The following is a 15,253-nucleotide window of genomic DNA, read 5'->3' as shown; positions in this document are numbered from 1 at the left end:
TATGCACATGTACCCTAGAACTTAAAGTATAATAAAAAAAAAAAAAAAAGAAAAAGAAAATGGCTTCTGCCAGTAGCATTTTCTCCAGTCATCCACAGGTGAAGACAAGGACATTCTCTATCCTGAGGCCCCCTTTTCCACATAATCCCTCCCCAGTGCAAACTATTTCCTGCAAAAAGATAGCTTCAGACTGTTTCCTACTTCATCAAAACCACCCAGACTTAAAAATCCAGTTTAGGCTCAGTTGAAACCTTCTCTACAATAAAAACTACTGTATGTGCTCATTTCTCATCCACTAGGGGTCTGCCTTCTAAATCAAAAGCAAGTAGAAGACAGAGTAAAATGTGTAATATAAATTTATTCTGTGACATTTTCCTCATTCAAGATATTTTAACATAGATTAAAATATATCAATATTTCATGAAAAATAAATTCTAGAAGAATTTAGATAATATCTGTAATATACATGATTTGACCCTGAATATCCTTTTTTTTTCTTCACTTCAAACATCATTTTTTAAAAAGTAACATAAAATGATAAGGATTGCAACATTCTTCATATATCTTGTGTCTCATAAATTTTAATTCAATTGCCAGTTCTTTTCTCAACTACGTATGTTAATGGTATTTGCTCCTGTTTTTGAACGGGACGAGTATCCATTTTCTGTTTCTTTGTGATATTTAGGTCTTCTTTCTCTGATTCTTCAAGAAAATGCTCCATGCTGAGTTTGAATAGTAATCGAGGGTCTGGTTTAGACAGTGGTGGGCAATTACACATCTCTCTAATTTTGAGAGCCTATAAAGACATAATAAGATAAAAAAAAACTATATATACATCAATATATTCAGATTGTTTCAGTAATCCGTAATATGTTCCATGTAAAACAAATAAAGAATGCATTGTGTATTTTTTTAATAAAAGGTATCTTGATTATGACACATAAAAGGGAACCACTGATAAATCCACAGTGAACAGTTGTTTTCATGATTTGGTCAAATAGTATTATTTTAAAAACAACAACAACAATAGTATTAATAATCTGTAACCACTGCCCAAATGCTGTTTTGAGGGTAAACAAATCTTAGAGATAGCTCTGTGGTTTCAGTTAAACTCTAGCTGACCTGAGAACAATCATTCAGATTTTAAAAGACTCTATGAGAGGTTTTCTTCAAGAAAAAGAAAACTGCAGAATATAGATGACTGAATATACTGAAAAAAGATATATATAACTGATATAGTCTTGGGTAAAATTGATGATAAAAACCTAGTGATACAGTTTGGATACATCTCCACCCAAATCTCATCTTGAATTGCAGTTCCCATAATTCCCACGTCATGGGAGATAACTGAATCATGGGGGCAGGTCTTTCCCATGCTGTTTTCATGATAGTGATTAAGTCTCACAAGATCTGATGGTTTTATAAAGGGCAGTTCTCCTGCACATGCCTTCTTGCCTGCTGCCATGTAAGACATGACTCTTCTCCTCATTTGCCTTCCACCGTGATTGTGAGCACCCCCGCCAACCCCCGGCCATGTGGAACTGTGAATCAATTAAACCTCTTTCCTTTAAAAATTCCCCAGTCTCAGGTATGTTTTAGTAGCAGCATGAGAATAAAACATTGCAAAGGAAGGAAAAGTAATCACGGTGTACTATGGGGCTCAGCTAGGACTAGTGCTTACAGTTGAAAATACCAAATCTTGATGAAACCAAAAAGTACGATTTCATCATACTGAGAAGGGGAGAGCTGCATGGGTGTGTGCATGCACAGGGTGTGACACTGGAAAGAGAGGGCTTACGTCTCATCCTGTACAGTGGAAAATAAGTAAGGCCCAAAATTGAAGTTAGAACGTAGCAACATAAGCATGTTATTTAGACACAATGGGAAATACTAAACAAATCATCCAATAGAACTGGAAATAGTTATCCCTGAAACAGATGGCAGGGTCGGAGGACTGGCTGCGGATTTAAGTAACTAGCCTTAGAACTATTTAACTCTTCAAAGTGGGTATATGGATAATTTTAAGATATAAGAACTAAAATAATTTTAAGGAAAAATGGTCTCAGTATTTAAGGAGTTTTAAAAGAAAGACATTTAGGAGAAAAAGCTAATTTAGTTTTTTACTACTTCTGGCTTTCTGATACTGATGTGTCTTAAGGGAAGTTAATAAGGCAGTAAAGGAGACAATGTTTGGGGGACAGGTAAAATCTTAGAAAGACTATCCAGGCAAGGCCTCACTGATAAGATGATGATTTGGGGGGTCAAGAGGGGGGACAGACCTGAAGGACATGAGGAAAGAGACCATGTGGCAACCTAGGGAAAAACCATTCCAAGAGGGAGCTGCAAGTACAATGGAGATGGGAGTGTGCCTGGGGTGTTTTGGAACAGTGAAGAAGCAGGTAAGCTAAGTGGAGCAGGGTGGAGGGCAGGAGCAGATTATGTAGGACCTCACGCTAAGGTCATGCTAAGGAATTTAAGTTTTACTCTAAACAGCCTGCCTCTAATATTTGTGGGGTCCATGGCAAGAATGAAAATGGAGGCCCAGATACCATGTCTCTAAACACCTAAAAGCAGTAAGTCAAGCTAATACATTACTACATAAAATCTGTTCTATTCTTCTACTTTGAGAAATACACATTCAAAATTACCTGAAGTCCAGGTACAAAATTAGAATTCTTGAATTTCAGAACACGTAAGACTGCAGGGAGCTTACTGTGTAGCTGTTGACACTAGCCTGCCCCTCTCCCAGTCCTAGCTTATCTGGCACTGTAAAGGGCCTTGTGTGCATGTGTCCAAGGAAGAGGTCCACATGGGCCCTGAAAGCAAGCTCAAACATGTTTGGGCAAGGAATTCCAATATCCCAGATACCCTGAGTTGGGTGTGGTAGGGGCACAGGTTCTTGTATGCAAACATTTCATTGAGTACCACAGGAGAGGGGGACTTGTAGTCAGAGACGAGCCAGATAGACGTCCTCTAAGTGAATGGGGTCAGGGCAGAAGCTTGGGTCTAGGAGCACTTCTAGCTCCCATGAGGCTATGAGTTACCATTAAGGTAAGCTAGAGAGTTTGAAAAAGCATTACTTAATATGAAATTCTTCAGTGGCAGTGGCCTTGTCTTATTTTTCTTTGTATTTCACAGCAGGTTTAAGATGTTCCTTATATCTACTGAGTGTTAAGGAAATGTTTAAGTAAACTGAATTGACATAAAAAGAAAATGTTTCCCAACTATAGCACATACAGCACTTAAGTAAACAGAAAATCAGACCCTCAGCTAAATGGTGACCTACTGCCCAAACTGGGATACCTTTGAGAATGAAAGGAGATGCTAGTGAGATTTGCACTGAGACATCAGGCATGAGCCAAGACTGTCTCCGCAAAACTGGGACGTACGGTCACTCTTGCATTAGCTCCTTTACAACCATGTTAATTTTCTTTCCCAAGTGAGAAGTTTACCTGTCATGGCTGCTATATCAGTGTAGTGCCTACGTCTAAGCACTGCACTGGGATCAGTAAAGGGGGAGAGTACAGACTCCAGCAGGTAACAGCTGGCACAGCTGAGTGTGGCAATGAGAGATGCAAAGCAACAAAGAGAGGAATAGGATGCCATCCCCTATGATCTCTGTGTATTCAGTAAAAACTCTTCTATTTTTCTTAAATTCTCTTATTCAGTCTTCTTAATACAACAAATATTTAGAACACCACAGTGAGTAAAGTGCTAGGTACACATTGGTCAGAATAGTCATGGTCCCTGCCCTGATATAATTTACTTTGTATTTCTCCATTACTGGGCATTAGAATTGTCCCCATAGTTGTGTCTATTTGGCTTTTATAAATTACTCTGCTATAAAAATCTTTGTTTAAAAAAATCTTATTTTCTCACCTCCATTTGGAGTTATGTGAAGTCTAACACCCAAAACAGAATGATCTGATCAAAGAGTAAGTGCAGGTAGATTATAATTTATGTTATATAGGACCAAACTGTTCTACCAGAAAGGCTTTATCAACCTTTAATGTCACCAGCAATACAGGCATACTTGAGTTGTTCACAGTTATTCACATAAGATTTCATGACTTTTATGTAGATAATGACAGAATTTCAAACCTCAGAATCTTTAGAAAATATCAGTTCAATTTTACAGATGAGGAAACTGAGTCTCAGAGAAGTTAAATGCCAGGCAAGGAACAAAAAGCTGGCTTGATCAATGTTTTTAAGAGCTTTATTTGCTAAAACTTTGAAATAACCAAGATGTCCTTCGACAGGTGAATAGATAAACCGTGGGATATCCAGACAAAAGAATATTATTCAGATCTAAGAAGAAATGAGCTATCAAGCCATGAAAAGATATGAGGAACCTTAAATGCATATTGCTGAGAGAAAAAAAGCTAATCTGAAAAGGCTACATAATTCCAACTATATGATATTCTGGAAAAGGCACAACTATGGAGACAGTAAAAAGATTAGTGGTTGCCAGGGGCTAGGGGGAGGGAGGAATGAGTAGGCACAGAGTGTATTTTTATGAGAGTGAAACTACTCTGCATGATGCTATAATGGTGGATACATGTCATTATACATTTATCAAAATGCACTGAATGTACAGCACCAAGAGTGAATCCTAATGGACTTTGGGTGATAATGATGGGTCAACATAGGTTTATCAATTGTAACTAATATTATCATTCTGGCATGGGATTTTGATGGTATGGGAGGCTGTGAGTATGCGGGGGCAGATACATAAGGGAAATCTCTATACCTTCTACTCAACCTAAAAGTTGAGGCTTTAGAGTCTAAAAATAAAAGAGTTTATTATTAAAAAAAAAAAAAAAAAAAAGTTGGCCTGGAAGTAAAAAAGCTGGGTTTAGAACCTGATTTGTTTTTATTGCTTTTGCCCTACATGCTTTTTGTGCTCATGCTTTTTTGCACCACATGATGTTTCTTGAGTGAATTTTTTACTGAATAAACATACTTTGGAGATGTCTGAGCTAGGTTTCTTTAATTGCTAGAAATACTATATATTCTTCATACAGGTTTTCTATCACCACTCCTTCATGTGTGAACTGCTTCTCCTCTCCAACTATCTATCAAGCAGAATCGTGTTATGACCATACATATTTCTATCAAATCTTCATCTATTTTGCATAGTAAGATTTTATCGGATGTCTTGGTAACTTATTTTTTCTTTTTTCCTTTCCTTTCCACATTCATTTTATACATTTCAGGGTGCCAATGTCTTTTTATTTTTATAAATTCTATCTTATTAAATATACCTTCATCTCTTCAAAAGTGAGCAAAATTTTCCTACCATATAGCTAGACTATGTCTTTCCACTTCCTTTACTTTGTTTTCTGTGTTTAACTCCATGCACTGCACCTAATAGGCACTTAACAAATGCATGCTAAATTTTAAACAAACGTTTATAGAACACCAGCTATGAATAAATCATTATGATAAATGTCATAGAGAAAATACTCTTAGGAGTTTATGGTTTAAGAAAAAGCAGGAATGTATTCTAATAGCAAGAAAGTATGGTTCTGAGAATCCTGAGGAAGATTTGAAGTTAAATATAGAATTAGCCAGCCTAAAGACCACAAGTGAAAGAAACTAACATCTACTGTTCACTTTCTATGTACCTTTCACTGTGTGAGGTATTTTACACATCTAAATTGACATTGGAATTTGAACCGCTTTTGAAATCTTGGGCCTGGCATAAAACACTTATCATTAAAGTGTCTATGCCAAAGAAAGGAGGACAAGGGAGAGAAGGCAGCAGGACCTTACCTACAGAAATGCACAAGTATGTACATCCAACATCCAGGAGATATCGCTTTCCTGATTTCACATATGAAGAAAACTAAAGGTTGGATTAGGTTAACTTTCTTCAAGTTAGATGGCTGAGTCAGAATTAAAACCCAAGACCCCTAAGACCACTGTTATCTTTATGTTACTATTTCCTGTGACCATCTTTCTCCCGTTACCAACTATTAATTTCCTACATGCTAAATTTCTATAAGGGAGTGGAAGTACTGTTCAATTCTACTGCCAATTTTTCTATTTTTCACCCACTATTATATTGCTTATCTTGCCTATTATCACACATCATGCAATAATTTAACAAATATTCACGGCTGGGTGCGGCGGCTCACGCCTGTAATCCCAGCACTTTGGGAGGCCAAGGCGGGTGGATCACGAGGTCAGGAGATCGAGACCATCCTGGCTAACACAGTGAAACCCCGTCTCTACTAAAAATACAAAAAATTAGCTGAGTGCGGTGGTGGGCGCCTGTAGTCCCAGCTACTTGGGAGGCTGAGGGGGGAGAATGGCATGAACCCGGGAGGCGGAGCTTGCAGTGAGTGGAGATCGCGCCACTGCACTCCAGCCTGTGCGACAGAGCAAGACTCCGTCTCAAAAAAAAAAAAAAAAAAAAAAAAATCACTAAGCATCTCAACTTGTCATAGGTACTATGGATACAGCAGTGTACAAAGGCCTTACACTCTAGGGTAAAAGACAATAAACAAATAAGGTAATTTTAGTTAAGTACATGAAGAAACTAAAGAGTGAGGTGTGTTGGACGGACAATGAGTACATGGAAGGGAGGCAATTTGAGATTGTGAGATCAGAGAAAGCCTCCCCAGGACAGTGACATTTGCCTAAAGAACTGAGGGAAGAATGTTTCAGACAGAGAAATCAGCAAGTAGAGGAGCTGTAAGGAGGACACTAGCTTGACGGGGAACATACATTGGTCTTGTATGTTTCCCAGACCAAGGAAAGCCTAAGGAAAGGGGCATGTGGTGAAGTTGGTGAGGTAGGCAGTGGCCAAATTACATGACTGGAAGACCTAGGAAGAGTCTGGATTTTTATTCTAAGTTATGGAATAAGATGAGAGGTCACTAGAGGGTTTTAACCAAGGAAAGGACATTACAGTGATCACTCTGGCTACATACTGAAAATAGGTTGTCAGGAGTTGAGGTGAAACGTGACATCATGAGGTGAAAAGTGGCAACAGGAAATGACTGGGTAACGTGGGAGGAGATGATGGTGGCTTTTACTGGGAAAGGAGCAGTGGTGAAGTTGAGAAGGGCATGGATTCTTAATGTACTTGTTGAGGCAGTCAAGAAGATTTTTTCATGAATAGGATACGGAAGTGAAGGAAAGAGGAATTGAAGATGAGTCTTAAATTTCCTCTTCTGTTTTAATAGCTTTTCTTTTATGATGCTGCTCATGCATCTGAGTATAATTAACTTGCTCACAGTAAATAATTACTATAATGTAATATCATATTGTCAATTAATGACCCCAGCCCATAAATTCTTTTAAAGTTATTGTTTTTATCAAATTGTCAAAACAAAATCATTTATGCTCGTAAAATTAATCAGAAACTTAGTAACATACCTTTCTATACTTTGAAGGTAAAACTAATTAGTAACTAGGCAATTGTTCTCTGAATTTTTGAAAAAATTCTCCAAATTAAATCCCATCAGGGCTAGGCGTCCTTTTCTTTGCTAATTTATTATGACTCTATGGGCTCTAATATAGTTTTAAAATTTGATTTATTTATACCTTACTTCTTTCTAAAATTAATTTGAGAAGCTTCATTCTAGCTATAATTTCTACTCCTAGCTGCAACCACTCTGGCAATTCCCCTCCCCCCTCAACACACATACACTTCAATTACTTCTGATTTTGACCCGAGCTAATAATTAACATCATCTAACTAAAAATAACATTCTCTCAAATATTTTGGTTTTCTTGCATGTTACCATACCTCTTCTCCTGATCCTATTTACATTTTACTCTTTGTCTAACTAATCTAATGATTATGACTTTGACTAAATTTCCCAAAGAACTGTCATTTTGCTTATTTCTGCTTAATTTTATTAATTATATTTACCCTATTTGAGACACTTATAGTTCTATATTTCTTTTCTCTTTTTCTAATATAGACATTTAAACTGATAAAATTTTCTTTAAATACAGATTTATTAAACACTCATGAAAATATAACTACATCATTATAAAGTTCATTGGTTTTAAGGCATCCTCTTATTGTCTATAGATTTCTCTCTTGCTTTACATGTGCAGAATTTTAATTTTCATGCGGTTATCCATCTTTTAATTTTTGTTATATTAATTTTACTATACTATGTTCTGATGATTGGAACCATAATTTTTTATTTATTTATTTACTTATTTATTATTTCAATAGGTTTTCGGGGAACAGGTGGTGTTTGGTTACATGAGTAAGTTCTTAAATAGTGACTTTTGAGATTCTGGTGCACCCATCACTCAAGCAGTGTACACTGTACCCAATGTGTAGTCTTTTTCTTTTGAGACGGAGTTTCGCTCTTGTAGCCCACGCTAGAGTGCAATGGCACGACATCAGCTCACTGCAACCTCTGCCTCCCGGGTTCAAGCAATTCTCCCGCGTCAGCCTCCCGAGTAGCTGAGATTACAGTCATGCGCCACCACGCCTGGCTAATTTTTGTACTTTTAGTAGAGACAGGGTTTCTCCATGTTGGTCAGGCTGGTCTTGAACTCCAGACCTCAGGTGATCTCCTGCCTCGGCCTCCCAAAGTGCTGGGATTACAGGCATGAGCCACCTGCCCAGCCCCAGTGTGTAGTCTTTTATCCCTCAGCTCCTTCTCACTGTTTCCCCTGAGTCCCCAAAGTTCACTGTATAATTCTTACGCCTTTGCATCCTCATAGCTTAGCTCCCACTTATGAGTGAGAACATAACATTTTTATATCATGTACAGATATTTCTGTCCAAGTTTTATAATCAATATTTTCACGAAAGATGTGTATTTGAAAATACATTCTTTTTTTTAGGATTTAAAATTCTTATGCCACTTAAAATTTATTTTTCATACTATTCAGCTGAATCATTTGGTAGTTCCTTACTTGATCCGTGGTTTTCTAAGAATGGCAGGGTGCAAGCTAGTTACAATTATAAACAAACAAAAAACAAAACTGTATATTTTATCTAACTCCTGATGGTTAGTAGATTCTGGAAACAGCACTGTTGCAACCAAGCACTTCACTGACATATTGTATGTGTTTCATTTACTAAGGATCTTCCATCATAAAAAAAAAAGTTAGTTTTTCTAGATATCATACCAAAGTGTATTAGTTCCACTGTTTTTTGTTTGTTTTGCTTCTTTTCTCCTAAACTCTTACACTTCCTCCAAGAGCAAGAAGTATAAGAACTTAGAGGGAAAGAAACATCTTCCTTATACTTACGAAAAGCAAGGTCCAAAGTCATTCTTACTCTTGTATGTCTTTAAGTTTTGTCTTTTTACCTAGTAGCTTGTAAGAGCCTGTCTTTGCAATGAAGATTAAACACTTCATAAGTTTAAATATCTAAGCATTGTCATTTCAGGGCTTCTCATGGATGATACTCTGGGAATCTCCTAAAAATCCATCTTAAGAAATGTTACCTAAATAAAAAAATGTGATATAGAAACTACAATCAAAGAAATGAAGACATGTACAAATGAACGAATGTATCTTTCCCGTTGTTATATGCAGCTTGGATTTCCTGGTGCCTTTTCAATATTCTTTCATTTTCTTAGACATTTTTTTTTTTTTTTTGCTTTGGGCTTTTTAATTTGGTTGTGCTATGTTCCTCTATCTTCCGCATCAATGAGTCTGTGCTCTGGGGTATCAATTCTGCTCTTTACAGCCTCCACCGAAAGTTTTACAGCTTCTCTGCTGAATTCACAAGTTTAACAATTTTCTGAAATGGATTTATCTTACATTTGTAAAGATGTTCTTTCAGCTTCTGTCACTTTCAGTGCAGCTAAATCAACCTTATCATGCCAGCTTCAAGTGGCATTGCTTCTATGTTCTTGCCACCTTGCCCATCCTCTCCCATAAAGTAACATTTTTAAGTTTGACCTGAGATTTGGTTTTGTTTTTCATATTTCTGCTCTTTAAAACTTATCTCACTGGGGAACAATGAATATTTCAGAGGCTTTGTTTTGTGTTGCTATTGCTGAATTTAGTTTACATGAGGGTCCTTGTGGAGTTATTAAAGACACTTAGATATTCAATACTCTTTTAACTAAGATTACCCTCATTTTTCCTTTCAACTCTGTTTTTCCAACTCTTGTACACTTACCGTTCTGATTTTTTAAAAGTCTCTCTTACCTACCTCTTAAATCTATTCTTAAATAAGAGAAAAGTGTCTGCAACATCTTTTATTCGTAATTTGTCTGGTCTGAGTTCTAAATAGATTCTACATAGATTTCTCCTGAAGGCACACTTCTCAGGTTGTTTGAAAACTGATTATTTGCAGAGGGGTGCTAAATTATCACCCCACAATCACTTGCTGGCCACAAGGAAGAAAACCACCTTTACAAACAAAGAACCAGGCCATCACCATCCAACTCCCTGATGGCCTTCAGCATCACCAAATGTGGGGCAGCCAGGTATTAAGAGACTTCCAATGCAAAGCACTTTGAAGCATAGTTGCATCACCTATAAAATACCGTTCCCAAAATTTAACTTCTATTTACAGGTATACATAGAAACAAGTTAGAAATACCATGAAGAAGCAATCAAGTAAACCCGGAATCTACAATGTGGGATTATATGTACTCAACAATTCAATGACAAGTTTTAAAACAAACAAAACAAAAGGGAGGGGGGCACTGTTCTAAAGTCAAAAGGACTTTAGGGACGTAAGGACCAAATGCAGTGTGTGGATCATGAAGTATCCTCATTTAAACAGGCCAATTGTAAAACCGTTGAGATAGAGAAATCTGATGTAGACAGAATATTTAATTAAAAAAAAATCACTATGAGTTTCCTCAGGCATGATAATGTTATGATTGTGGAAGAAAATGATACTACTTTCTGAAATGCATACTAAAGTTGATGGAGCACAGGACATATCATTCCAAAATATGACTCCAGGAGACCAGACTATGCCACCCCAAATATACCTCTTGAGCGTAAGAGTTATTTTCTACTAATTATTTTGGGAACTAGCAGACATAGGGGAAGTTCTGAAAACAGGAAGAAGTTACCCTTTTCTCAGAAAAATATGTATTTATACAGGAAATCTCTAAGTGTGTCTCCCTCTCTGTACCAGGAAGAGAAGGATAACTCTAAATCACTGGAAACTCTTATGAACAAAGAAGGTACAATCTACCTAACAAACCTTACCCTTGCTCACTGTGCTTTTCCTGACCACCTCCTCTACAACCTGGCTTTCCCTACACCCTTCTGTCTTTGTTTCAGTTGAAGATGGTATTTAGGCCTGAACTCAAAGCCACCTCTTGGAGAATTATTCATTCCGTGGGTATCTCCCAGGTATACAGGAAGTATACCTGTTAATAAACTTCCATTTACCTCTTGTTAATCTGTCTTTTAATACAGGGGTTCATCTCAACTAAGAACTATGAAGCATAGACAGAAAATAATTTTTCCTCCCCTATAAAGCCCTGATATCTGGGCTTTATCTCAAAATACTTCTGGGAAAAACAGAGAGATGGGACAGATGAAGCAAGTGTACAAAAGGATTATACTGTTCAATATCAGTGAGTGAAAAATAGGGGCTCATTAAGCTATTCAAATTATTCTCTATCTTGACATGTGTTTTAAACATTGATAGTAATAGTAAAACTAAAAGTTAAAGAAAAAAAACAAAAACCTTTTTCATTGTCTTCCATTCTCCTCCACCATTTTTGCATTCCTATAACTTCACTCTTGATTTTATAACTATGTTTTAGTTCTAAATGGCTCATGAGAGGTTTAAATCTTAAATATTTCTCCTGGAAAATAAAACTAGTCACTTTATTACCACCTCTATTTCCAACTCTCTCCCTTAATTTCTAAAAGCAAGCATATACTTTTCAGAAGGCCTAAGGAGTTAGGTATCAATGACTCTAATCCAAAGACTCACTATGCAATAGATTTAACAGAAATTAGTCAGAATACTGGGTAACTACTTTAAAAGACAGAAAAGAAATACAACAAGGATAATGCCTACATGGCTACTTATTAACAGAACAAAAACTCTACAAAGGAAATCTCTAAGTCATTTCTGCATTCCTTATTGTCTATATATCTATGTTTCTTGAATTCTCTTTTGAACTAGTTATAACATATTACAGTTTCTCTCATTAATGAGTTAAATAAAATCTCAGAAATGTGTTCATTTTATATTTGAATGATTCATGATTTCACCTTTTAAAAAAATTATTGTTTAATTCATTTAATTTCCTTTCACAAACACTGCAATGGAAATTGGAGTCTGACTAGTTTTTGAAGTGTTCTAAAGTAAATAGGTATAAATAACTGAAGTAAATACTTTAAAGTAAATAAACATAAAAAATTAAAAATTAAGGCCACCTTGACATAGGGCAATTATCCTCTGGAATGATAAAATAATTAGGAAAGGTTTTCAAACAAACCTATAAAAGCATTTGATAATCAACTATTCCTAAATATGAACATGATAAAATCCTATCATTTGCAACAGTATAGATAAATCTGGAGGACATTATGCTAAGTGAAATGAGCCAGGTACAGAAAGAAAAATACTATATGGTCTCACTTACATGTAGAATCTAAAAAAGTCCAACTCAGAGAAATTGTGAGTAGAATAATGATTACCACAGGCTGGGGATTGGAGAGTAGGAATGGGGAGGTGTTGGTCAAAAAGTATGAAGCTTTGCCAGCCTGGGCAACACAGCAAGGCCACATCTCTACAAAAGAAAAAAAAAAAAAGGCCAGGCATTGTGGCACATTACTATAGTCCTAGCTACTCTGGAGAGTTGAAGTGGGAGAACTGCTTTAGCCCAGGAGTTCAAAGCTGCAGTGAGCTACGATCGCACCACTGCACTCTAGCCTAGGGAACAAAGCCAGACTCCAGATAGCTAGCTAGCTAGCTAGCCAGATAGGTAGGCAGGTAGGTAGGTAGGTAGGTAGGTAGGTAGATAGATAGATAGATAGATAGATAGATAGATAGATAGATAGATAGATACATACATACATACATACATACATACATACATGCATGCATGCATACTAAAAAGCACAGTTTCAGTTAGGAAAAGTAGCTTCTGGAGATCTGCTATACAGCACTGTTACTACAGTTAACAAAACTGTACTGTATATTTGAAAATTGCTAAGAGAATAGATTTTAAAAATTCTTGCCACACAAAATAAATATGTGAGGTGATGAATATGTTAGTTGGTTTAATTTAACCATTATACAATGTATACAGATATTGAAACATCACGCTGGACTCCATAAATATATACAATTTAAAAAATTAAAGTAAATAAAAAATAAACACTCGTATTAAAAAAAAAAAAAAAAACACTGGCTATACTTATTCCCAGTAACAACTAAGTATTTACGAAACAACTACTAATACACATCAGTATTCTGACAGGTATTACATATCAAGTAAAACATCAAATACTTACTCACAAAAAAAAAGTAAGTTTAAAAAAAAAGAAAAAAATGGAAAAAAATTAATACCAGAGAGTCTTCATGACTGGATTAAAAGCTTCCTTTGAAAACAGAAAGCAAGACATTTCAAGGGGGAAAAAAATCATCTTACTTTTTAGCATGTTTTTCTAAAAATATCAATCCTTTCCCCTTTCCCCTCAAAAGCAATTTTTTCTAATAGCCCATTCATTTCAGCCTCAAGTAGATACACATCGCATGCACCATAATGTTTTTTTTAAGGGTTTAGACAATGTTACTGTCAGGCTTCCTGGCTTTATATGATTCACAGGCCAATTCAATTACAGTAGCTGCTATGATATTTGCCTTTTCCTCAACACTCTTTATGTCAGACAAAATGAAATTCTGTAAGGTGAACAGTGTATGTTTGTGTACACTGGCCAACAACGACATTTCACTTCAATGTTAAACACTCTCATATTTTCTGCTCAAGAGATGTATAATATTAATGATTTATTCATTTACTTTGTCCAATTATAAATGCATAAGAATGATTTACATGAGTTCAAACCCCTGGCTTCCTGAAAGTGTAAAGGATTCAGAATAAAATGAGATTAATATGAATGCAGCCATCAAGTGATTCTGATATCTAAAAATTGAATGAAGTGAATTTGATAAAGATTTTTTACAGTTTCTGAATAAAGCCAGAATTGAAAGCTCTAAAAACGTTCAAATATATATCCTATTCAAATTATGATTATAAACATAACCATAAACAATGAGTAAGTTCAAATTAAATATTTTTCCTATACGTTCTATCATTCTCCATACCCTTCACCCAACAAAGAGGGAATGGCAGAGAGAAACGGGGTTCATAAGTGAAGTGGAGAATAAGAAATTCAGTCTAAATATTCTCAGTTTTAAAATAAATCTTTGAAGCAGATTTCTCTTATTCACATCTATTCATATTTTATAACAATCTTTATAGAAAAAAGTTAAATAAGGTGTCTCAAGGGCAAATTATAATATACATAAAGTCTGAACAGTCTAACTATAGTTTTAAAACTGTCATACTATTAAACATCAACAAATTGATACATCTCTCTTCATTTTTTCACCCAAGTTGTTATGATAACCAAAATATGTGTAATATGTGTTTAACTGATTATTTCAAGTAAATAAAATTATAACATCAGCTTATTAACTACAAGTAATAATTGCTACAAACCTGTATTTATCCTTTTTAAATGCTAATGGATCACAAGATCATATTTAACTAGGCAATTTATACATGTTTAATCTTGAAATTCACATTTTAAAAAGCAAAGATTTGCTTTTTTTTCCAATGTGATGTGTTATCTTGACTTAAAAACAAAGCAAGAAAGGAACTAATCTATTTTCTGAACAATATACTATGGTAAAATGATCCAAAATTATATTACGGTACTGCTTTGCAGGAGTTGTAGATCACATTGTTTTCAAACATAAGTGACCTTGTCACTCCTCCAGTCCTCTGCTCAAATCCCTCCACTAGTGTCCCATCTCTGTGAACAAAAGCCAAAGGCCCACGCCCTCCTCCTTCCCTTGCTCACGCCATTCCACCCACACTGGTTTTCTTGTTGTTGCTCCTGCCCCACAGCCTTGTACTCTTCCCCAAGACAGCCACAAGCCTGGCTCCTTCACTTATTTCAAGTCTGTGTTCAAGTATCAGCTTCTCAATGAAACCTTCTTTGATTGCTGAATGACCCCATTTTACACTGCTATTCCTGCACCCCTCCCATCTCTGCTCAAACATAACTGTCTGCTAAGGACTCATGTGTTCCTCTAAAATTCATA

The 15,253-nt window shown here is 35.9% G+C and overlaps 1 protein-coding gene across 11 annotated transcripts in view; it reads right to left on the bottom strand.

The window, feature by feature from the left end:
* Positions 1-338: 338 nt before the first annotated feature.
* OMA1 (OMA1 zinc metallopeptidase) overlaps positions 339-15,253 on the bottom strand; it is a 67,373-nt gene continuing 52,458 nt past the window's right edge. For all 11 annotated transcript variants that reach the window (XR_012419656.1, XR_012419663.1, XR_012419657.1 and 8 more), the window contains one exon: positions 339-796. Coding sequence is in view for 7 of the 11 variants with exons in the window: in XM_065521807.1 (XP_065377879.1) it covers positions 587-796 (210 nt within the window). In the remaining 4 variants the exon portion in view is untranslated. The remainder of the gene's footprint in view (positions 797-15,253) is intronic.

The sequence above is a fragment of the Macaca fascicularis genome, chromosome 1 (genome assembly GCF_037993035.2).
Source record: "Macaca fascicularis isolate 582-1 chromosome 1, T2T-MFA8v1.1".
In the NCBI taxonomy this organism is placed as follows: Eukaryota; Metazoa; Chordata; class Mammalia; order Primates; family Cercopithecidae; genus Macaca; species Macaca fascicularis.
The sequence above is the reverse complement of the archived record's forward strand: the minus strand, read 5'-3'. Positions and strand labels throughout refer to the sequence as shown.